Genomic DNA, 25,490 nt, shown 5'->3' on the forward strand with positions numbered 1-25,490 from the left:
TTTTAATAATATAAATAATTAATATGAGATGGAAAAACAATATAAAAATGTAATAAATAAAATGAGCCAAGCAAAATTTTTTGAATTTGATATTTTTCATGAATAAAGTTATTTAAGTATGAAAGTATAAAATTTGGAACAAGTGTTTTAGAAAAAAAACCAAAGGAAAAAAAAGAGTAAAAGAAGTAAGAAAGGGCAAAAACGTTAAAAGGAAGAGCGAGAAAGGGGAGTGTCCCCTTTTTCTGAAAGGGATCCACTTGGCAAAATATAAATGGGCCTCACACAACTCTTGTCTGCCGCATCATACTTGTGCCTCGCCCAGAATAAAAATTTTCCAAAGATGTTGATTCATTTAGACTCTTTCTTCTCGACCTATTGAATTTGGATCAAAGAACCTTAAAAGGGAATTAAAATTGAACACTACCATGGCGGTGTCATTAATTTTCATCATAAAACTACCTGCGAACTATTACTATAAATTTTCAGAAACACTTTGGTCTGTTATTTGAGAAAACGAGTTCAAATTCTTTTTTGGGAAAGTATCAGTTCATGACTTCTTTCCATCCACAAACAGTGGTGGATCCAGAAATTTCATTCGGGGGATGCAAAGAATAAAAGTATAAACGTGTAAATAAGTCAACAAAACATAATCCCAAGGAAGTAGTAGTAAATAGTTTATAGATACAAAAAGTTTGTTCCGTTACAAGAAGCTTTTTAGCATGTCTGGATTTTTTTGGGTTTAAATCCACTCTTTTAGCACAAACGTGAAAGATTGGTCCTCAAAGTAAATGAAGAGAAACTAAAAAAAAAACAAGTGTTCACAATGGGATTCCATCCTTGGACGCGAGAGTCAACTTACCACTGCGTTACAACTTGTTTCTTGTTCATGAAGGGGTTCAAGATTAATCTCACACCATTTCCAGATTCTTATTATATTCATAACCTGAATAAAGCATCACAAAACAGGAGACCCCAGTTTCAACCCAACTTTTGTTTGAGGGCAGATAGTTTCATATTTTATAAAGTGATTTGAATGAGTTCAGAAAGAAAGCCAAGATAAATGACAAATGAAAACCTACATTCAAGCTTTGATTGCTCAGATGTTCACTTTATTGGGCCCAAATGTAATGACAGACCTAACAAGCGGAAAACCTCAAACCAGAGAATCTCACACATCTATTATTTCTACTTGGTTGAAGGTGCCTTCTCCAGCTTCCGTTCTGGCTTAAGGAAGGGATCCTGCAAGTTGGCAGTTATATAAAATGTATCAACTGAGAGGACATAAACTCTAAAATTCACCTTTATAGTAATATATGTTAGAAATCAACAGCCAGAAATGCACATTACTTTCTTAGAGAACTTATTAGCAACCAAAAAGGGGAAGATATTGCAGCAAAAAGAAAAAAAAACAGTATATTTTTGATTTATTATCTATCAGTCAGTGCTGTGACACAAAATTCTATCACAGAAAGCAATGATATATGTTATCTTTTGACCACTTGAGATTTTAACTGAGAAGGAACTTGCCACTAGCTTATAGAGTCCTCAACAATAAAACAAAGGCCTAACAATTACCACATCATTTTACCTCGCGAATAAGTCTTTTTCAGAAATTCTGCCTAAAAGACAACCAAAAAGCCAGGTCATTTCAGCAGTTCAGCATTCAATTAAGCATCTACTCTCCCTACCCCCAGGAAAGGGGGAGGGGGTCATCTCCTAAATATTTAATTGCTCCATGACAAGTTCCTTTACTCCCTTTCCGAATTACATCTTCAGACTTCTTCATCAGTATCCTCTCCATACACCACATAAATTTCAAATGGTTATAAATGAGACATACCTTCAACTGCAGGCTGCAGCTTTACAGAGATCAGTATCCAAGTACTTACAACTCACATTTCCAAAAAATTTCAGCATTTGACCAAGTCATGATTTTAGCAGAATAAAAGAAAACACAGGATTTTTTTAATTAGAGAAACCCTACGTATAACCCATGGTGCATCTTGTGTTACATCTCCAACACAGCAGTTACTGTTGGACAGTCTTACGGGGCTAAAAACTAACAATTTTTGCAAGATATTGCTGAATGAAGGTGGAGAACTGAGGAACTCACCATCACTTATCTGTGGGCTATGAAAAGATGTTGACCGTTGATTAACAGTGCCAAAGAACACAACAGTCACAGAAGTAACAAAAAGGAAGAAGAGTAGAATGTATCAGAAAAACGAAAAAAATGTCAGCAGAAAAAATACAGTAGGGGCAAGTGTAGCTCAAGATTGAACAGCCAAAGAAAATGATTTGGGGTTGTTTGGGGGTTGTGTGTGGGAGTGGGGAGGGGAGGCGGCAAGAGAATTATAGAGAGAAGGGAAAAGGTTATTCCAAACTTTACAAGGGATCAGAAGAAAAATGCACATATGGAGATGAAGAAAAAATGGGGACTTTCTCATAATCCTACTATAACTTTAGCTTCTACTCAAGACTTTCTTCCTTTATTCTGTGGCCTTCTACTTGCAGAAATGAACAAATAGTATTTGGTTTAGCAACAGAGATTAGGCGTCTCTTTTATTCCGTCTCTTTATTATACAAATGCCTAATCAAGTAAGACAGCTAGGTATTTTTTTCCAAAAAAATAAGTTAGACACACATCATACATGCACAAAAAGAAATGTTACTTATATTTATATGGCCTAGGCTTAAGCTCCCCATTCTGCTCATCTCCATGGATATATGCTGAAACTTAGCTCAAAAGCTACTTGAACCAGCTCAAGCTCAATCTGGCATCAGTAACATTATCTAGTAGAGGTGAAAAGAATTGGAAAGAGGAAGGAAAATAAATAACAACATTATTCAGTAAGGAGTAAAATTGGAGGGCTGGGTAACTTTTTGGGGTCCTCTAAAGTTGGAGGTATAGAAAGAAGCATACATCTTTCACTTCTCTTCCACTTGTACAAAGCAAGTAGAAGTAAAAATTGAATATTCGGGGATGTCAAACTATGAATGCCTGTCTTGTTACCCACTCCCTCTCATTTGTGGAACTGGAACCAAATGTAGACCATTCACCTCCCAAGGTACCATTGTTTCGTACACTCTTAAGACAAGCTATCAACCAGATGAAAAACCCATCACCCGGTAAATCCCTTCTACAGATTAATGATTTTAGTGATCTGCTTGCAGTTCAGACCCTCCATAGACTTGAACAACTGTACGTGAATCCAAATGAACTGCAAATCAGGAGACCCTGGGTCCCAATTTACCTCCGCAACACCATTCTTTCAAGACTTTCTAGCAGGAAGCTCCCAAAACAATCTCATTATCAATTTCCTTTCCATTTATATACAGAGACCACTCAAGTCAAACTCCGACACCCTTGTGTGAGTAGGTTACATGCGTTTCTTCATTTTTTCTATATGTTGATTGTATAGACATGCATAAGACATGGATATGGGTGCTTCATTCAGATCCCTCAAAATACACAATCACATTCACCTTCTCGGATCAATTAAAATAGTTTTGAGATTAGAGATTAATACGACAAAGCTCAAACCCTATACACCTCTGCCCTTGGATTGAGATTTGGAAACGCAAAATCTTCATTATATGGATTATTCACTCAAAAATATCAAGAAAACCCTAATCTAATCCCGATCTAAAACATTCAACAAAAATCAACGACGAAAGAGCTTCAACAACCATTCCACTAAGGTAAATAACAATCGAACAAACACTAGCAACGCCACTGCACAAGGATGATGCACAAATCCAAAAAGGACGTAGAACAAATACAAAAAAAAAAAGAAGAAGCTAAAATTACATAGAGAGCTTACATTTTGGATAAAGATAAAATTGGCGACGACAATAGTACCGACGATTCCGCCGAGTATAGCAGCAGGACCAGTTAACAAGCTCCATTTTCTGTGAATCATCTTCGATATTCTTCACCTTCTGTTTCTCTTCTCTTCTTTTCTCTCGTAGAAAATTCTGTAATCCGAATTAAAGAAAAACACAGTTCGAGGTACCAAATCAAATGGGCCTCTCAAATTCGGGTTTTCGGTTCTCGATCCTTGTTGTTTTGCCTTCTAATTGGCTACATCCTTATTGTTTTACACTTGACAAATAACGTCCCTGAAGTTTTTCCAACTTAACCAAAAACATCCCTCGGTTAGATTTTCCGTTAAATACTAACATGGTTTCACCTTTCTCACTTCACAACACAACTATAGGTATATATTTGGTATAATACGTAAATGTTTTTTTAAAGGCAGAACACATAAGCAGCACCTTGAACTTGTAAGGATTTTCCGTATAGACACCTTAACAAGGACTCCTTCCTATTGAACATTTAAACCACTCAAAAAGTGTACCTATCAGACACACCTGTCTGACTTGACACTTATCGTGTGAGGCATTCCTTTTGAGCGCGTGAAGTGAGAAAAAAAAAGCTGATGTGTCTGATTGGCACACTTTAACATGCTTAACGGTCAAATTCTTCCCCTTTTATTTATCCAACCCTAGATTCTTCCCTTTTTTTTTATTTCTCATCTCTTTCTTCTCCACATCTCACCATTGTTGTTGCTACATTGGAGATCAAATTGAAAACTTCATGGACACAACTTAATACGGGACGTCGATTTTTTTGCTGCAAAAACACAAAGGTAAGCTTTTTATCATTATTCTAATCTGGTTAAACAAATCGTTGTCAATCGCTAATTATAGTTTAATTATTTTGATAATTTGTGTAGAGAAGAGGTGGATGCGATTATTTTCGATGGTACGATGATGAAATACCGCCTCAAGCAAAACAGATCATATGGGGTCTATTGAAAAGAATCAAATCCTATGAACAAGAGAGGAAGCGGGCAAGAAAAATCAGGATCATATGCGTTATTGCACTCGTGATTTTCGCTATATGGAAATACTTATGTTAGTAGTCTCAGAGTGATTGTATTAGTAGTCTTGTGTTTCTGTTGTACTGATTTTGGAAGAAGGAATGGAGATAAATTGTTCATTAATCTATTATATTGCTTATCTCCGCGACGCGGAGGCATCTTTAAATTCTCATTCGCACACAATTGCTCATCTCCGCGATGCGGGCACTCCACGGAGTGTTCTGCCTCAAACTCGCTTTGTTGAATTAATTTAGAAATCCCTCTCCGCGAGGCGGAGAGGGCACGGAGTGCTCTGCTTGGAATTTGATTTCACGAGCCAAATTATAGTTCCTCTCCGCGTCGCAGGGAGGATACGGAGATGCCTTAAGTGACATTTTTTCAAGCTTCTTCCTTGATTTTCTTCACCTCCAAAGAACAATAACCATACTAAGTGAACAACACAATAACATTAAGCTCCAAACAAGCATGAATGATCGACAAAAAAAATCTTGACATTTCCTTGTAAGAAAATCCACATTTAAACCACTAGTTATAGTGTACATCAAAAACATCACAAAACATATTAAAGTAGTCTCAGTATTGTTTTCTGCTTGCATTACAGATTCAAAATAAAACAACCCCCAACTGTACATCAAAAACACCCAAAAACATATTAAAGTAGTGACACCCTTCTGTTCTTGCTCTTGTTGCACTAGACTTTTGCAGATCCACCCCCTTTGGCCTTACTTATGCGTTGTAATTGTGGAGTGGTGACAACATTTTTACCCTTCCATTTTAGTCCACGAGGCTTATAACCAATATCAATGTTTATTGGTGTTGCACACTTGAAAACAGCTGGAGTAACAACTCTTTCACCCGCTGTACCAGGCTATATACAAGAAACTAAAATAAGTGTATATTATCAAAGTAAATTATAAATAATTGAAGTTGGTTATAATCTTACATTTAATGTTTGTCTGCCACTTATATCATCAGTGTATATGCCAAATCCCACAGTCTTAGGCCTTTTATTTCCTCCTGTTGATGTTGATGCTCCTTTTCTTCCCCTACCTCTTCCTGTTTTTTGCCCTCCTGTAACAGTTGAAGTATCATCACCTCCTCTCCCCATGCCTTTTCCCCTGCCTCTTCCAGCTTGTTGAACTCTTCTAACAATTGAAGTATCATCACATATAGAAGTTGATTGTTGGCATGAGCTGACATGTTGTGATGGTCTCCAGGTTGGTGGCTGGATAGAACCTACAGATTGACCTGAGCTTGGTGGTTGGCTAAAGCTTGTTGGTTGCCTTGAGCTTGGTGGCTGGCTATAACCTGTAGGTTGCCTTGAGCTTTGAGGCTGACTTGAGCTAGTAGGTTGGCTTGAGCTTGCAGGTTGGGTTGACCTTCCAGGACCAGGTTGGGTTGAGTTTCCAGGCTGACCCATTTCAGAAGATTTAATAGTGTAAATAAGAAAAAGAAAAATTGTATTGCATTTTATCTATTTAATTGAAGTAATTAAAGGTTGGCTTGAGTAGTACCACATATTTGCAGGCTTTATTATTGTGGCCTTGTTGATGACACTTGGAGCAAGTCATTTTTACACCTCTCCTGGACAACTTTCCATACTTCTTTCTTGGCTCATCCTTTGAATTTCTTCTGCATTTTGGTGGTCTGTCAGGCATTTGCTTTGGTTCAGGAGGCTCAATCACAATATCACTAGTGTGAGGCCACATTTTCATATTAGGTATTGGCTGGATAAAGTAATTATAAGCCTTCATGAAAGTATCTTTTCTATACCAATGTACAACATGATCTTCAGGGTCTTGGCTAGCATGCTGATATGCCAAAACAGCATGTTGACATGGTATGCCTCTCAACTGCCAGGTTCTACAAGTACATGTCTTCTTTCTTATATCAATAATATGCCTATAATGACCATCTAAAATTTCATATCCAAATTGGCCATTGAACCTAACTTGACAATCTCTAGCATAATCTTTGTTTTCTTCAAGTACTAAACTTGCCATAGGAGAAATGTCTGATATCCAAGTGTCAACAAATTTTCTCATCTCAACATTTCTATCCATTATCTTATGTCTAATTTCTTCTAACATGGTGATAATTGATTTATGTCTAGCAGCTAATATCCAAGAATTAAATGTCTCACACATATTATTCTCAACAATATCACACTTAGCATGCTCCTTAAAATATGTTTTACACCATGTCTTTTTTTCATAATGTAACAAGTCTCCACAGATCTTATTACCAAGTTTATCAAGTTTATCCATTTCATCTTGAAATTTTACCTCAAAACTTGATTTTGCACATCTCCAGAATTGTTTTCTTCTTTCTTCTCCTTTCCAATTCTTCTGCCAATTGGACCAGATGTGTCTAGCACACATCCTCTGCTCACAATCTGGCAGCAACTCCATTATGGCTGCTACAAGACCCTACATATCATAATAATTGAAATTTATGACTAATCATAATTAAATAAATAGGCAATGAGATCAAAATTAAATAAAATTAACATTAAACTAACCTTTTGCATGTCAGACATCACAGTCAATCCATGTCCAGTGCCTAAGTTTAGATCTTGTATCAAGAAGTTGATGAAGAAACTCCAACTATGCTTTGTTTCTTGATCAACAACTGCCCAAGCAATTGGAAACATTTGTTGATTTCCATTCCTACCAATCGCAACTAATAATTCACCCTTGCAAGCACCATTTAGAAAGCATCCATCAAAATCAATGATTTTTCTACATCCTTCCAACCAACCTCTCTTTAATGCATCAAAACAAACATAAAAGTAAACAAATATATTCTTTCCTGGAGTAGATTCCCTATCTGTCCTCACCCAACATGAACTACTAGGATTAGTCTGTTTTATCATGTCTGCATAATCACACAACCTTGCAAACTCCATCTTCCAATCACCCATAAACTCCTTGAGAATCATCAATTTTGCCCGATAACAAAGAGTTCTTCCAACATACAATCATGTCGTCTTCCTCACTAACTCTTGAATTTCCCACAACTTTATATAAGGTTGAGAAACTATTCTGTCCCTAAACTTAATTTGCAATAAAGTTAGATGTACACAACTTGTTTTTTGGTTGTGGTAGGGCACTGATGAACAGGATAGTAATTTTTAACAATAAAGTCACCGGAATCTTTATCTAGACTAGCATACAACAACCATTTGCATTTCTTATGCTGACTTTTAACTCTGACTCTATGTTTTTCATTAGGCCTCAATTTTAATTTGACTTTATATTCCACAGCATATTCTGCCACAACCTTTCTAAATTTTATGGCATTTTCAAATACCATACCAAGCTTAAATATAACAACTACACAATCAGGATCAAATCTAACCTTTTTACTTTTTCTTCTAGCTGGTAAATCAACACCTTCCACAGCTTCAGGATCTAATTCATCCCTACTGTCATCACTATCCAGTTCTGAACTATCAATATATTGCTCATCTCCTCCCAATCTTCCTACATACCTAGCAGCCTTGTTCCTTCCAATGTCTTCAAATCCTCTATCAACACCAGCTACTCCAAGAATTATTTCCTCTGTAGGAACAGGTTTTTTCCTCTGCAATTTGGTTCTCCTTTCATTTCTAAGAGTTCTCAACTCTTCATCAATCTCTGAGTCATCATCATCTGGAATAGCAAACTCTTGTGAATCATCACTAATATCCCAATCTGTTTCAACACCTTCAAGATGATCTAATGCATCATCTACACCAACTTCAACATTGATATTCTCAGATTGGGCCCCTTTATCCACATTAATATTATGTGAGTTTTCTACCTCATCCTCATTAACATTTTCACCAACTGTTGGCCCACAAAGATAACCTGTAGGGACCCCATCTTTAATAACCTCTACCTCATCCACAACATGTTGAACATACAAGTCCAAAAAGTCACCATCACCTAGGTCTTTTATAAGGTTTAGTAAGCTGAAATCATTATCCACTAAGACAAAGTTATTGGTTGTAGGGTCTTTAAAATAAAACCCACCCACAGTAACATACCCCAGATCTCTAGTATAAAAAAGCAATTCCATTAAGAAAAGTGATCTTTATCGATACCTACATATTCCACTTCACTTTCCCCTATGTAAGTGAGACCTCCACCAGATGTGCCTTCCACAAATTTACCACCATGGTGAAAGCGAGTTACTATAATAATATCCATAAGATTCCCTGGAAAAAAATCAAACAAACCCGACAAATTACTGACAAGAAAACCCTAAAAAATTCAAACTTTATTCACATATGTACAAAACATCATCACTATAGTAATATACAAAATAGACGCTATATTTAAAGGGGAAATTGACAGCAATAGTCATAGAGATTCGAAAATGAACTTACTCCACAAGATTGGAACACAAAATCTCCTAGCTTTCTCGAATCAACCCTAAAACACAACAACAAAACTTATTTTCTTGAATCGACCACGCCGTAGGAAGAAAACATGAAGATTATTGATCAACTTTCTTGAATCGACTAGGGATTGAGTGGGAATCGTGAAAGAAATATCTAGGGTTTTTTGGAACACGTTTTGGGGATTTAGAGAAATGACTGAGGGATTGGGTGTGGGGTTGGGTGTTTTGTGATGTGTATTACCACGTAGGATTAGATTTTCCACGTAGGATATGTGTAATGTCACGCGCTCCACCTTAAAACAAATGCCTCACACGATAAGTGCCAAGTCAGACAGGTGTGTCTGATAGGTACACTTTTTGAATGGTTTAAATGTTCAATAGGAAGGAGTCCTTGTTAAGGTGTCTATAAGGAAAATTCTTACAAGTTCAGGGGGGCGCGTATGTGTTCTGCCTTTTTTTAATTTGACCTCAATTGTCATTGATGCCCTCAATGCACAAGTAGTACGTGGAATAATACAACTGATGTAGGAAACAAATTGCACGTAAGATGCCAAGTAGGACGTATGCGTACTTATTAATTTTGTATAAATTTAAGTGTTTATTTGTACACACTTAATTTTAAAGTACCGTTAGTGTAAATCAAAATGTTGGGTTATGTGGGCTTCTATTTCCTCAATGCAAGGCAGTAGGCACTTCGTTAGTTGCCTTTAATTTCTACTAAATTTGTTTTCTTGTCATTTTATAAAACAGGTCAGTGACAACGGTTTATATTTATATATATGGTAACATCCTGTGTGGATATAGTCCTTTATGTATTAACATGGGTTGGTTGAGATCATTCGTTAATTAGAGGTCTCGTGTTCGAATTTTGAGTATGAAAACATATTAGTGAAAACACCACCTCCAAAAGTGGGTCCTGCAACACATTCGAATTAATCGATACCAAACACCGAAGAAAGAAAGAGAAAAGATAGTCCTTTCTATTACTTGGGACAATCACAAAGGAGAAGTCCAATATTTTGAGACACGAAAAATAAGTTCGAGAATGGGATCTCGATTCAAGGAAAAACAATCCAGAAGGAGTACGTAGTAAAAGTTAATGGAAGTGAAAAAGTCATGGTAAAATAGTAAAGAAAGTATGACAAAAACTATCAAGAACAATAATTACAACAAATTAATATGATAATCAAAGTACAAGAAACATAAGATGATAACATAAATCGAAGGACAAGATGCTTACTACCTCCGGGCTCCCACCAACACAAATATTGGAAGACAATACCCACCAATGCATAAGTAAAACGGAAGAAAACATTTCTTTTTTATCTCCGCTACGATTTGAACTTTGGTTAGCTATTTTATTTTTCACTTCATTGAAAACTAGACCACTAACTTGCACCGTGGTCTAGACGCTGTGTGGATAGAAACATAGTTTAACCAATAAAAATGAAAAGAAGAAAAACTAAGCCAAAGAATATAGACAACAAAGAAAACAGCAATACTGCAATGACATGGGACTCTTAACCAATCAAAATCACATAGAAGAAGTGATTATGATTAGACTAGAATGCTTGTCTATGTACAACAAGTTTATAGCCAGGCAGCTACAAAACTGGAAACTTCATTATTTGATACCAGACCTGAGCATCTTTAACCAAACATTTGTTTGGAACATAACAAAATAAGGGACTGCTGCACCTGCACTCAACATATTGTTAGTTTACTATAATATAGCATGCCAATTGAGAAGGGGATGTAAATTGCATAGGGCATCCACAACTTAAGAAATCCAACTTTCATCATATCATATGGTTATAATCACCAAATCTATCCTCTGTTGCAATGTGTTATTAAAACAAATCCAAAAACAGGCATAAGCTTACTAGACTAGTTGATAAAAAGTTATCACTATAGACTGAGAAACTAACTAGAAATGTCCTTCATCAGAATATAAGAGAGATTCTGCACAGGAAAAAGGTATATCACAGACTTCTTCCACAACCAGTGAAGAGTCTGCAGAGAGAACTCAAATTGGAGCTGCACATGTAGTCCTGAAGTGGCCAGTCTGATTGCAGCGGCTGCAATGAACAACTCGCTTCACCCTACCACGGTCTTCTGCTCTAACTCGCTTCTTCCTTGGCCTGCCAGGAGGCCGGAGTGACTTAGGTGGGTTTATAATAACCTCAACAGCTTGGGCAGCATCCGGATCTCCCTCTGTCATCTCCCTCCATAATGATTTATCTGGAATAGGATGAATAGTTTGGGAATATGTCTTCCTGTACGTCGCAACAGTAAAGCAACTCTCAGTAAACCGGTGGACATTTTGCCGGCAAGAAAGTAGTGCTGCCACAGCATGTGCACAGGGTAAACCATACAGTTGCCAGCCCTGACAAAGGCAGCGACGGTTCCGAATATCAACAATATTGGTACCCTCATGAGATATCACCTCAAACTCAGCTTCATTAGCACGAAGAACCTGATAAGTCCGGGCACGCTCAAGAGCATCTGCAACTCGCATCTCCGCTGTAGGCACCAGGATTGATGTCCACTGCATACTGGTTTCTCGTCGTTCATTGAACCAAGTCATAAGCTGCCTCCTGATGCATTCCATCATCTGAATTATTGGAAGTCCAGAGGCCTCTAGAATCCAATTATTCAATTGTTCCACTATGTTAGCAGTCAAATGCCCAAACCTTGTTCCCTCAAAATAAGCTGTGGCCCACAATCGTGGAGGAATCCGCCGAATCCAATATGCAGCATCTTGTGATATTTCCTCAATCTCGAGAATTTTTGCCTCGAATTCAATGATTGTAAGAGCATGTGCGGCTTCCCACAACAGGTTAACAAGCATTGTATTATTGAACTCCTTACGGAAGCTTTCACTCAAATGACGCATGCAAAAACCATGGAAGGCAGTGGGAAAATTTGCTTCAACACCATCTACAATGCCCTTCTGCCTGTCAGACAAGATGGTAAGTCTTGGCATGTTTTCTGTATTGACCTCTAGCAAGGTATGAAGTTCAGAGAGAAACCACATCCAGTTATCATCATTCTCCTCATCAACAACACCAAATGCCAGAGGAAATAGACCGCCATCCCCATCAAAACCAGTAGCTAAAAGCAAAGTACCAAGGTATTTACTTTTCAAGAAGGTCCGGTCAAGCCCAAGAAGAGGGCGACAAGCATTTAGAAAACCAAAAATAGAAGCTTGAAATGATATAAAAAGCCGCTGAAAGCAATTATCAGCAGGGCTTGCATAAACTGATGCTATACTCCCTGGATTGGTCCTTTTAACTTGTTCACAGTACTGAGGAAGAAGGCGATAACCTTCTTCAAAGGAACCGCGCATAGCAGCCATAATTCGTTCCTTTCCACGCCAAGCTTGCTTGTACGAAAGGGTGATTCCATGAACCCGGTGAATTTCTTCAAGGATCTCTTTTGGCTTACAATTTGGGTTTTCCCTAAGCCGTTGCTCCACAGAGTTGGCCACCCACTGAACTGAAGCTTGCTGATGGCCTAGATGTGCGATTCCTCCACATGTATGGCTGTCATGAATTGTTCTTATAGTGAACGTGGGTACACCAGGAAGTTTTGCAGCATGAATGCGCCAAGGGCACTCGTCACTGGCACATTTAGCAGTAAAACGAGTTTTATCAGATTTTATGGTCTGAATCTCGAAGTGAAGAGCAATGGCTGTGTCACGTAAGGCCCTTCGGCAGCTTTTGACATCAGGGAATTCTTGTCCCACATGTAACTCAAAATCAGGTGTTGTTGACATAGTTCGAGCCTGAAGTACATGAGATGACGAAGCAAGAACCATCTGGCCATCATGGAGTTCATATTCATGTGCAGGTTCAACACCCATATCATGACTCTCAACAACAGCTAATTCCAGGTTATCATCAAGTTCTTGGTTTTCCTCGATCCCTAACTCATCGTGTTCAGAGATATCTAACTCATTGTTTTCATTAGGCAACTCCTGGTTTTCATGCTCGGGCTTCTGCTCCATAGGTAAACCATTCTCGTGTTCATACTCATGCTCATGATTCCCCTCATGATCTTGGCTCTGCCCTATACCCATCTCATGCTCATGGTTATGGTTCTGCGCTAGTTCCAGTTCGTGGTTATGGTTCTGCGCTAGTTCCAGTTCGTGGTTATGGTTCTGCGCTAGTTCCAGTTCGTGGTTATGGTTCTGCGCTAGTTCCAGTTCGTGGTTATGGTTCTGCGCTAGTTCCAGTTCGTGGTTATGGTTCTGCGCTAGTTCCAGTTCGTGGTTATGGTTCTGCGCTAGTTCCAGTTCGTGGTTATGGTTCTGCGCTAGTTCCAGTTCGTGGTTATGGTTCTGCGCTAGTTCCAGTTCGTGGTTATGGTTCTGCGCTAGTTCCAGTTCGTGGTTATGGTTCTGCGCTAGTTCCAGTTCGTGGTTATGGTTCTGCGCTAGTTCCAGTTCGTGGTTATGGTTCTGCGCTAGTTCCAGTTCGTGGTTATGGTTCTGCGCTAGTTCCAGTTCGTGGTTATGGTTCTGCGCTAGTTCCAGTTCGTGGTTATGGTTCTGCGCTAGTTCCAGTTCATGGTTATGGTTCTGTGCTAGTTCTAGTTCATGATTATGGTTCTGCGCTAGTTCCAGTTCGTGGTTATGGTTCTGGCTTATGTCCATCGGATGAGTGTGGTCAAACACTATTTCCTGGTTCTCGCCATCAACAGCTAAGTCGTTATTTTGGCCAAGGATCAACTCATGGTTTGCCATTCGTCTTTGCAGAAGTAGCTCTTTCAATCAATAGACTGTTCTATCACACTGAGACATATGTAGACACCAAACTTTGCAACTGTACGAACGAAAGATCAAACTCTTCTCACACTTGATGAAGTACCAACCCTGAGGACAACGAATCAGCTAACGACTAACAAATACCCAAACCTACTTTTTTGCTTCAAGTGACTTCACTAAGACCTGCTTCAAAAAAGCACAGACAATTCATGATTTGGAATATTAAACGAGAGAGAAGTAAACACAATAACCTAAACCCATTATCAGTATTCAAAACCAGAACAAGCAAAACAAAAAAGAACGGGGCAATTCATGGCCAAAACATTAATTGAGACCTACTCCCAACACTATATTACTCCAACGCACTGATCAAACACCATGAAATAGTAGTTAAAAGAACGAATTAAACCAACAAATCTCAATAAAATAAACTATACGAATCCCTAAAACAAACAAAATAGTGAAGGATCGTCCCATCAATCTACTTATCAAAAGGGTAGAAACCACAAACCAAATCAGTAACAGGAACGCAATAAAAACACCAAAAACTCACCATAAATTAAGAGAGGCACCCGAAGTCAAAACACGAAACTCCTTTCAAATCACGATCGATACTTGTCGAACAGCCCTAAAACTCCAAGATTTCACCTTTTCCAATCAAAACACCAGGAAACACAAAACCCATCTCATAATTCACCGGAAATTGATCAAAAACAAACGAAAAGGTGGAGTTTAACGGGTTCCAAGCAAAAGGGTCAGGAAAATTTTGAATATGGCGGGTAAAAGAGGGGTGTTGGGTGATGAAGAGAGAGAGAGAGAGAGAGAGAAGGAGAGAAATGGGAAAATCGGAAAAGAGTAGAAGGGCAAGGAAGGGAAGGAAGGAGGCTGAAGAAATTGAGGGGCAAAAGGGAATTGGGGGTTTGCGATTGTGAGGAATTACAGAAATAAGGGCTAACGCTGAGAACGATGGGTATTTAGGTCATAATGGGACACCCCTTTACTCCTTTTATATTTCGTACTTACCATATTACCCTCTTTTTCTTTATTTATATTTTCTCTATTTTCTTCATTTTGTCCCTACACCCTTTAAAAAGAGACATTATTCATTGATATTTGAACATTTTTTATTTTATTGTTATATTCTCTCCTCCCCCCCCCCCCTTTTATGCTATTTGAGATATTACTATTTAGAATTAGAATATTTATAAAACTCTAGGTTATGATCTAAGTTTCTCATGAAATTTTTTGTTTGTTCGAAAAAGGAATTAGATTAAAATCTAAAAGATACATAAGTTGCAAGAGAAATTTTTTAAATAGTTATTCCAAAGTGGAATGATCGGCAAAAATCTCTATTTTCTTTATCTATGTTAAGGTTTAATTTATATTTATTAAAGTTAAGACATTCGAATTTAAATGCATTATCATCGTAGTTTTTAATTTTCTCTTATAGGAGTAATAAGCTTGTAATTTTTTTCATATTGTGAAGTGGTCTTTATCAGAAAAAGGACAGGTCAAGTGCAATACAAATGAGGCAAGCAAAGGTAACACAAGGGGGAGTTCTTATGGATTCTATATAAGAGATAACATGGGAGATCTATATTGTACGCAGAGGCACAAAGCATGTGAGTCACTACAAACATGGAAGCAGAAATAACAGTTATTTGGAAAGCCTTAAAACACTGCAAAAGGCAAGTTATCAATCAAATCATCTTAGCGACTGACTCTCTAAGTCTTAAGAACATGATTAAGAGGAACTGGGGAATATCTTGTAGTTTAAAAGAAAGAATAGAGGAGATTCAAAAAATGACTATCCTACACATTCAAGTGATGCATATTTTTAGAGAAGCTAATCAACTAGCGATTTCATCACAAACATAGCTATTAATCAAGAGGAAAGACAAGAGTATGTAAGTTTTTATGATATACCAAGTAGGGCAAGAAAGATATTAAACATGGGCAAGCAACAGTTACCAGCAATCAAAAAAGAACAAGGAGTATCACTAGTACTAGCAGTCATTAAGATGATAAACAAACAAAGATCACAGAGTTACATAGCTATTACAATTACAAAGAAGTTTGTGGTGGGACAATGCGCAAAATATCTATGCGAAAACTAACTAGCTTAAGTTATGTCGACCAACAAAAAATGATACAATTATCAGCAAAAAGCGAGATTCATGAAACCAGATCTACATAAACATTTTTTTTTGTATAGCTAGCAGATTGATAGAAAGATACTGGAGAGAAACTTGATTTTCTCTATCTTGGCTTCAACTGCGAAAGAGACACCAATAAAAAAGAATGCAACTTAGTGATAAATGAGAGGATGAAGAACACTTCTATGAATCTATAAAGTTGAGTACACCCAATTATGACTCTCTCTGGATTTCTTACAAACCCATAAACCCCCACCAAATAGTATACCTACATAATAAAACGCTTAAACATGGACATTAGGATGAACTGAAGAAGATGAAAATGGATAAATGGATACCTTTGATATCAAATAATAGTGGTCCTCTCCCCGATGGAGAATATTGATAAACCAAAAGGGGAGGAGAAAAAAGCTTATGTTGGGACTCCATGAAAACGTCTTCAGCGGCGGAGATCAGAGAAGAAAGAGGAAGATGAGGCTGAAGTCCACTTTAAATTGGACCATGTACAAAATATCTATGTGAAAACTAACTAGTTTAAGTTATGTCGGTCAATAAAAAGTGATACAAGTACCAACAAAAAGTGAGTCATGAAACCAGATCTGCATAGACGTCCTTGTGTACAACTAAGAGATTGATAGAAAGATAATGTGGAGCAACTTGGTTTTCTCTATCTTGGCTTCAATTATGAAAGAGACATCAATCAGAAAGAAGGCAACTTAATGATAAATAAAGGGATGAAGAACACTTACATGTATCTACGAAGCTGAATACACATGATTCTGACTCTCTATAGATTTCTCACATACCCATAAACCCCCACCAACTGATATACTTACTGAATAGAAGGCTTAAACAAGAACATTGAGATGAACAGAAAAAGATGAAAACGGAGAAATGGATACCTTTGATAGATGATTAAGTAATAATGGCCCTCTCCGTGATGAAGAATATTGATAACCAGAAGCAAAAAAGGATAAAGCTTGTGTTGGGACTCCATGAAAACAACTTCAGCGGCGGAGATCAGATAAGAAAGAGGAAGATGAGTCTGAAGTCCACTTTAAGAAACCCTACCTTCTAGGACTTTGTTTTTTTCACCTGAAGATCGATCACGTCTGGACCAATCTTATATATATTTGTTTCCTTTCTGACTTTTGTTTAATGGGCTCACCTTTAAGTCCATCGAATTTCCTTATTAATAAAATCGGGCCAATGGTCCAAATTTGATTCTAAAAAAACTTGTAATCTTTCATGAAGGAGTTGCCTACTTTCTTTGAATTTTTCTATGTTAAGATACAAAAATATTGAAAAGACTTAGATAGAAACATACTCACCCCTTGTACATCTTTTGAGTTGAGTACTATTGAATCAAAATGACTTGTTGAGATCCATCTTAAGTTTTACATATTTTTCAATTTTAGCCATAAACCTCTTTTAAAATGTTGATGAAAAATACAATTATAATTGACAAATAGAAAAGGAAAAAAGGCCCAATATATCTTTTAATCTGTAAATAACAATTTACCCTTTGTTTCAAGAGTGTCTTTTTCGTAACTTTATTATTAGTCAAATGGTCCAAATCTATCATTGTTAGCTAACAAAATTCGCTCCCTTTAATTAAAAATATATTTTGATTTACAAGTATCATCAGATTGATTCTATTTTGTAAATACTATTACAATTGATAAGGTCATGTGCTTTCTCTTCCTCGTCCATATTACTCTATAAGAGTTCTTACTTGTTTTATAGATCATTTTACACACCATCATAACGAATAATATTAATAAATATCTCATATCCTAGTAAAAACATAACAAAAATAACTGATAAAATAATTTCTAATTGCAATAGAAAAAACTTTGACATCATTAAATAATTTCCTTTTAATTTTCTCAGTAATTTCGAAGTGTAAAAGAGTCAACCTTAAAGGTAAGAAGAGAACCACAATTAAATATTTATTTCAGTCGATCGTTATATAATAAAATACCTATTCGATGAGTAAGAGCACTATTTCTTCAAACATTAGGAGATATATACATAGATTCTGAACTTGGAGATCTTAATACAATATTTCCATAGTTATATTAATACATTTTAGGAACTTTGAGATATATATTTGACAACTTTCTTTTCATATCTACAATGATTGTCGTCATTGATCACTATTTCAATCATTATTATTAGCCATCACTTATAATCATTACTAACAATAATTGGCACAACTATCAATAATCACTACCGTTAGCTATTAATATCATACACCATAGTCATCACCTAGCTAGCATCACCAACTACCATATCAATATCATTGTTAACCACTACTATCGCCTATCATCAACACTAATATTTTTTTTAAATTCATTTATAAACAAAGATTTTTTATATATACAATTAAACAGATAATTTTGATTGTTCAATATTCAGATCTTAATACAATATTTCATATTAGATTCTCAATGTTATGAATAATAATAATATGACAATTTGGCAACCAAAACCAATAATTCTCCCTCTTTTTTCTTTCTTTTTTCCCCTTTTTCAATAAAACAAAAGATTGAAAAAAGAATTGAAGAATCTTTTTGATTTCATATGTTGTAAAGACATTACTTTTTTTTGGTGTATGACATACTTGTAATAGTTAGATTGGATATGGGCCACCTTTCGGTAGCCGCCCAATTGTAATTCTTGCAATTGGAAAGCCAACTTTCTATGACTATCACTGTCGGTTTCTTCTCTAAATTGTAAATTACAATTTACACCTCTATTCTATTTATAATATACGGAAAAATTACGCGAAATAATAAATATTTATAGTGTATTATTTAATTTAGCTAGAGTTTTAGATATTTATGATTTACGGCTATAATTTTTTTAATTTTGTTGTGAATTTGTATAATTTAGTTCCTAATTGTATAAATTTGTCTATGTTTTGTATATGATTTGTTGATACGTTTGATTTGTATAAGATATGAAAAATACATAATAAATTACCTTGTTTGTATATAGGCAAACGAATATACAAATAGAATTATGAAAAATTCCTAAATGTATAAATATAGAATTTGTATATATTTACATTGTTTGTATATTGGTAAGCGGAATATACAAATAGAAATCATGTTTGTTTATTGACAAGTGAAATATATAACGAAAATACATATAGCAAACGAAACTATAACTATGGAGCATAATTAGGCAAATTGTCGCCAAGGAAGGTTATTAAGTTTAATCTATTTGTTATTTATGAAATTTTCTAATTATATATTGCACTTTTAGATCGATATGGTGCGGTGAATATGACTCTTTCTTTCTTAATTAAAAATCTAAGTTTCGAGTTTTAGTTATGAAAAAAATATTAATAGAGAGCATTTCTCTTGAATACTAGGCCTTATACGATGCACATTTAAATTAATCAAGTCTTAATATAAAATATAGAATACTAAATGGAAACCCCACCAATAAAATAACTAACTAGATACATTCTCCGTTCATGTTTGACTTGACTAAACAAATGATAGGCAAGAAAAGAGAGTAAACTAGCCAAATACAACTAAAAGATGGGTACTAAAATAGAAGTACTGAATACTTGTGGGATGTCTTTGTAATTTATTTTACAGTTGAAAACAACGTGCATTTCTGACAGAAACGTTCAAACTCTATATTTTTAAAAAAGTATATTAATTATAGTAGAATTAAAGTAGGTGCATTAACATAACCATTACATGTACCCCATTTATATATTTTGTGTCTCTGATCTCTCCATATTTTTTTTTGAGACTTTTTGGAATTTTCTTTCAGAGTAAAAAGGACTTTCCTATAAGGTATTTTTCTGTTTCTTATGTTGGTGAATTATGATCTGTTGCTTTCCTTTTTTTTGGTTTCTTGAAGTTGCTGCTATATATGTGCATATGATCTTTTTTTCTTGTTTCTTGGGTTGTTTATTAAGTTCTTGGAAAAAAGATTGGTTTTTTATGTGTTCTACAGGATTTTCTTGGACTGTTTGTTGAGTTTCTTTATATGTTTGGGGGAATATTCTGTTTATGTTTTTGGGGTTTTGGATCTTGTTTGAGAGCTGGGGTTTTGACTTGGGCTGATTTGATCAATTGAGTTGCTTTTTAGCAGAGATATTGGACTTTAAAGTATGTGATTTGATTGCTTTGCTAGTTAAAATAAACCCCAGTAGATGTTTTTTTTAGTTTAGTTCTTCCCTGATATTTAGTTAAAATAACCATATTGTCTTGTTTGAACTTGACACGGAATTTTGAGAAAGTAAAAAAGCTTTGAATCTTGTGATCCTTTAATCTTGTGGTTTTAAGCATGATATGTGAAAAATTGAAATTAAAGAGTTGCCATACAAGGAAAGTAACATTCTTTTTTAGACGGACTAAAAGGGAAAGTAAGACAAACAATAGGAGTAGTATGATATGTAAAAGCAGAAGCTTTGAGTTTATGCTGCAGGCATATGAATATTAATAGTGTTTGCGGTTCAACAAAATTTGGGTGACATGAAAATGTTCTGTAATTGAATTCTTGATTATAAAAAGATGACAACTTTTTTTGTGTGTGTAAGTTGAATTGAATCACATGCATATAAAGTCTGTGTGTGTTTTCTTGACATATCTTTTTATTATTTCATTGCAGGGTGCATCACAGATTTCGTTGTGCGTAAGTTTCAAAATTTTCCTGTTAGTTGTGTTCAATTATCATTCTACCATTTCACAAATATGGATGTAATGGGGGACTATAGTAAAGGAAAAATTAAAGGTCCTATTAGTATAACATCAGCTTTAACTTCAGCATTTCTTGAATGGTTGCTCATGATTTTTCTGTTTATTGACGGTGGTTTCGCCTACTTAGTCACGAAATTTGCCCAGTATTGCCAATTGCAAGTTCCATGTTTGCTTTGCTCGAGGCTGGATCATGTTCTTGGCAAGGAAAGAGCTGGATTTTACTGGGAATTAATCTGCCCCAATCATAAGTATAGGATATCTTCATTAGTTCTTTGTCATAATCACAATAACCTTGTTGATGTTCATGGGATGTGTGAGAGTTGCCTTTTCTCGTTTGCCACAGTAAATAAGTCGAATGCTGAAACCTACCGATTGCTGGTTGGAAAACTGGGGGCAGAGCCTCACCTAACTGATGAGGATCCTTTACTCGAGGAGAAAACAAAGAGTTCGTCAGGAGTAAGAAAATGTTATTGTTGTAAAGAGGAATTTGTTACCGGAGGATATGCTAAAAAATTGTTCAAGATTACATCTTTGTGTGCTGACACAGTTGAACTCGATGCACCTTTGTCTGTGACTAATGGACAAGAGAGGGGTGACAGCAAGGAGATTGAAAATGAGGCATCGACATCAGTCTTTGTTCCTTCACCTCATTTGGAGTACAAAAAGGTAAAGGTTATCTCTGATTCTGAATCAGAGGCTGCACACTCGGATAGTGATAGTGCTAGTCCTCTAATCCGTGCAAGGGACTATTCCTTAGACTATTTATCTGATAGATGCTTGCATCCAGAACCTCAAATTTTTACCGTCACTGATGACTTTGCTACCGAGAAACTAATACATTCGGCTTCAGTGCCTGAACCATCACTTCTGGATCCAGAAATAGACTTAATGACTAGAGATTTTTCGGCTATTGCAACCTCGGCTGCAGTTGTTGGGCTTGGATCAGAGGAAGTTAGCTGGCAGCAACCTGAACGGAAGACTGATGCATCTGTCCCATCTGATCTCATAAGTTTTGATGAAGTCAACCCGTTGTCCAATGTCAAGGAAAATCTTGTTGATCTAGCAAGAGAGACCTGTAAGTTCCGTTTCCTTATTGTTTCATTTCTCTTTTTTGTTAACCATTTAAGTGAGTGCTCCATATCTCTTTGTTTCCCCCAGATCAAAATGCCTTACAAGTGAATGTTTTTTTGAATTTTTGCTGTCCTTAACTGCCACATGTTCTACTTTCAACTTCCAAATAGGAAGAAGATAGAGAAAAAGTAATTACAAATGGATTTACATTTTTCTGTTTTTGATCTTCAAACTACTACTTTCTGTTAATTGTTTTCTGACTCGGAAGCTATAACAGCAGCTCAATCAATTCAATTTCTTCCAATGTGTTGATTTTCATGTAACACTAAAAGAGCTGTTGAATAGCTTTAAGTACATTTGAAGATGGTCTATCAAGTGTATCTTTCACCTTTTATAATAATTTACCCCACTGTCTTCCGTATTTATTGATATTGCTATGCTTTCTACAGCAGCAGGTGAGACGGTCTACCAAGTTGTCGAAGATTGTGGGGAAGTCTCCAGGTCAAAAAGTGATGAGATCCCAAAGAGCGAGACAGAATTGGATTCTAAACCAGAGCCAAATGAGAGTAGTTCACAGACAGATGATGCTTTTGATCTAGGTGATGCTTATAAGCTGGCTGTTGGAAACAAAGGGAGGCAATTATCCGGGAAGTTTTTGGAGCAGAGGTCATTCAAGGATTCTACACGAATGAGTGAAGATCTAAAGGTTCTACTTACACAACTGTCTGCTGCTCGTGGTACTGATTCTATATTGAGTGAGATGAGCCCGAGGGTGTCTGTAAATGGTGAGGAATTTAGAACTCTTGAAGCATCTAGCTCTATTGGAATGCAGATACTTCATCAAAGGATCTCGCTCGAGAGAAATGAATCTGGTTTATCTCTGGAGGGAAGCACAGTGAGTGAAATTGAAGGTGAGAGTGTGTCTGATCGTTTGAAACGACAGGTGGAGTATGATAGAAAATTAATGGCTGCTCTCTATAGAGAGTTGGAGGAAGAGAGAAATGCATCCTCAGTTGCTGCAAATCAGGCGATGGCAATGATTACAAGATTGCAAGAGGAGAAGGCAGCACTACACATGGAAGCTTTGCAGTGCCTAAGAATGATGGAAGAACAAGCTGAATATGACAACGAAGCACTGCAGAATTCAAATGATCTTCTTGCGCAGAAGGAGAAAGAGATCCAAGATTTTGAAACTAAACTTGAACTTTACAAGAAGAAACTTGGGAATATGGCTCTCTTTGAGGATGCACTCGAGGCAAGTTATGATTCAAATAAAGCTAAGCAAGCTGATACAATGTGCAGTGATGACAGTTCGACTGTTCCTGGCGACGTAATTGCTCATAATCCCACCAGCAGCAGTAGAAGTGGTGAGGTCTTGACACCATTGGGAGTGGATAACATAGATAACGGGAGCCCCTTGCTTGATTTGGAAAGTGAAAGGGAGCAACTTGTGCTTTGTTTGAACAAATTGGAAGAAAGGCTCCTTTTGCTCTCTAAGCATGAGGCTAGTCAAGAGTTAGCTAATGTTAACTGCGAGTTTTCAACAGAAGAATGGGTTGAAGTAAGTAATCCGAAAGAATTGGACCATAGGGAGTCTTCTAGAAGTAATGGTGAAATAGAGGAAAATGTTCCCCTAGAGTCAATCACAGACAGAAGCCCTTCTGGTGAAGAAGGATCTATTAGCAAGTTTCCAGAATCACTACAGAAAGGAAGGGATGGGAGCAAATCTGGGCAGTGCACTAATGGAGATTCTGAGTTAGAGAGTCTGAAAAATGAGTTATCAGTTTTGAGCAGCAGACTGGAAGCACTTGGTATAGAACATAGCTTTCTTGATCATTCTATCAACTCATTGAGGAATGGAGACGAGGGACATCAATTGATTGAAGAGCTAGCTGGTCACTTGCGACAGTTGCATTTTGTTTTGGATAGATCAAGCGGTGAACTTGCGCATTAATAAAGGTGATCATCTTATGAATCAAGCTATTTTAATAACCTTGAACTTTGCTGTTTTCAGCTTTTGAAAATCAATGGATTTTAGGTCCACCCATTTTACCATTCTCCACTTGACTGTCATACTTGTTTCGCTTTCAAACACTTTGATTCAGTACTTCTTCAACCTGCTCTCTGTTGATATGAGTCCTGCCTCCCGAGCTATTGCCTCTTGTTTTCACATTCTTTGTTACCTATGTTTCATATAAGAACTACTAAATTCTGTCGATGGTGCAGCAACAAAATATTTTGTTCTGTTTCATCGTAGGAACTTTGTGATTAGAAACTGGTGTTTTCATTTTCTGTTGGCCTTAATTCACATTCAAGATCCATGACATGTATATTTCACTTGTTATCTTATACTGTATCTTGGTCATTTTCTGCTGGTAGTACTAGCATGAATTATTGGAGATATAGCTATTCATCAGTTTTCTATGAACCTCTTATCTTCAACCAGTGATTTTGCATGTCGATATTGATAAAGTCTCTGACTTGGGAAATGCAATCAGAAATAGAAGTTCGAAACGAAACTATCATCTGTTTGGACTCGTTCACTCCCAAATCCACTTTGTATATCAGTTGAATTTCCTGTTAGTTTTGTTCACCATTTCCGCGTTTATGCTTTTATTTTTGTTAAATTTCTCCTGCTTTAGGTGATGTAAAATATTTTTATTTGACGAATTTCATTTTGATTTCCTTGCAGATTAAATTAAAGATGATTCTTTCTCCTAGAGCATGAAGTGTACAGTTTTTGGGTGAACTCAAGCATGGTTTCTCCCATTAGTAGAAGTCTACAAACAACATTTTAGCTTTGTGTGATATGGTTTTTTTCAGTGATTTTTTTTTGCTTATTCGTCCTTTTTGATTCATTATTACATTTGTTTCGAGTAAAGATTGTTTGTAAAGTTGAAACTCAATATCCCTATAATTTGATGTAAAGTTTTGCTGGAGTGGCTTGAATCATGATATTAATTTGGTGGATTAATGAATTTGTTGTGATAAAATTAGCTTTGGTTATTTTTTATTTATAGCATGTTTGACCAAGCTTTTGAGAGATCCAAGTTGCGTATTTTAAACAAGTTTTTGAGAAAAAATAAGTGTTTTGGGGGAGTAGTAGAAACTGTTTTCCAGAAGCTCAAAACAATAGTTTTTCCCAAAAAACAATTTTTAGAAAGAAAAAAAAATACACTCAGAAGATTTTCAAAAAGATTGGCCAAACACAGCTATTGCTCGGAATCTTTAAAAATGTCGAGGGGTTTCTGGTCTAATCCTCCAAAAGTATTTTAGTTTTGGAAGATTCAACACAGGTGCCGAAGCATCTTCGGAGAGTTTGAACAGAAAAGAGAAAAACTGCATAATGGAGAAAATAAAGTATCCAAACAGAATGACAGAAAGCAATGTGTAAAGACACCAAGAAACATACTAAAAACTAAACAGCAATCATATTATATATGTGCTGTATCTTTGGGAGATACAAGTTTGAAAAAGGGAACTGCAAAATGTGACA

General features: G+C 36.3%; 2 protein-coding genes and 1 long non-coding RNA gene across 5 annotated transcripts; 1 reads left to right on the plus strand and 2 right to left on the minus strand.

Annotated features, from left to right (window-relative positions):
• Positions 1-895: 895 nt before the first annotated feature.
• Positions 896-3,984, minus strand: LOC102603507 (uncharacterized). The gene is made up of 2 exons (XR_001473485.1): positions 3,825-3,984; positions 896-1,239 (listed from the first exon to the last, which is right to left on the minus strand). It is a non-coding gene; the product is annotated as an uncharacterized lncRNA (long non-coding RNA).
• Positions 3,985-11,052: 7,068 nt separating this feature from the next.
• LOC102603844 (uncharacterized) lies at positions 11,053-15,021 on the minus strand. Its single transcript, XM_006347661.2, has 2 exons — positions 14,594-15,021; positions 11,053-14,223 (listed from the first exon to the last, which is right to left on the minus strand). The coding sequence occupies exon 2, from the start codon at positions 14,017-14,019 to the stop codon at positions 11,299-11,301; it is 2,721 nt and encodes a 906-aa protein (XP_006347723.1). The 5' UTR covers positions 14,020-14,223; positions 14,594-15,021; the 3' UTR covers positions 11,053-11,298.
• Positions 15,022-19,903: 4,882 nt separating this feature from the next.
• LOC102604179 (myosin-binding protein 1-like) lies at positions 19,904-24,972 on the plus strand. Of its 3 annotated transcripts, XM_006347665.2 has the most exons (5): positions 19,904-20,014; positions 20,835-20,858; positions 21,051-21,998; positions 22,444-23,953; positions 24,687-24,972. In XM_006347665.2, the coding sequence occupies exons 3-4, from the start codon at positions 21,233-21,235 to the stop codon at positions 23,946-23,948; spliced, it is 2,271 nt and encodes a 756-aa protein (XP_006347727.1). In that variant the 5' UTR covers positions 19,904-20,014; positions 20,835-20,858; positions 21,051-21,232; the 3' UTR covers positions 23,949-23,953; positions 24,687-24,972. The 3 variants fall into 3 exon arrangements, with proteins under 3 accessions (XP_006347727.1, XP_006347724.1, XP_006347726.1); XM_006347662.2 differs by having other exon boundaries at positions 20,835-21,998; XM_006347664.2 differs by having other exon boundaries at positions 20,835-21,998; positions 22,447-23,953.
• The last annotated feature ends 518 nt before the right edge of the window (positions 24,973-25,490 follow it).

The sequence above is a fragment of the Solanum tuberosum genome, unplaced genomic scaffold (genome assembly GCF_000226075.1).
Source record: "Solanum tuberosum cultivar DM 1-3 516 R44 unplaced genomic scaffold, SolTub_3.0 scf00092, whole genome shotgun sequence".
Classification (NCBI taxonomy): domain Eukaryota; kingdom Viridiplantae; phylum Streptophyta; class Magnoliopsida; order Solanales; family Solanaceae; genus Solanum; species Solanum tuberosum.

Excerpts from the sequence above, each read along its gene's own strand:
- LOC102603844 (XM_006347661.2), bottom strand. The coding sequence starts at position 14,019 with ATGGCAAACCATGAGTTGATCCTTGGCCAAAATAACGACTTAGCTGTT.
- LOC102604179 (XM_006347662.2), top strand. The coding sequence starts at position 20,918 with ATGGATGTAATGGGGGACTATAGTAAAGGAAAAATTAAAGGTCCTATT. Across the intron at positions 21,999-22,443 it reads TGATCTAGCAAGAGAGACCT|CAGCAGGTGAGACGGTCTAC; the intron begins GTAAGTTCCGTT and ends TGCTTTCTACAG.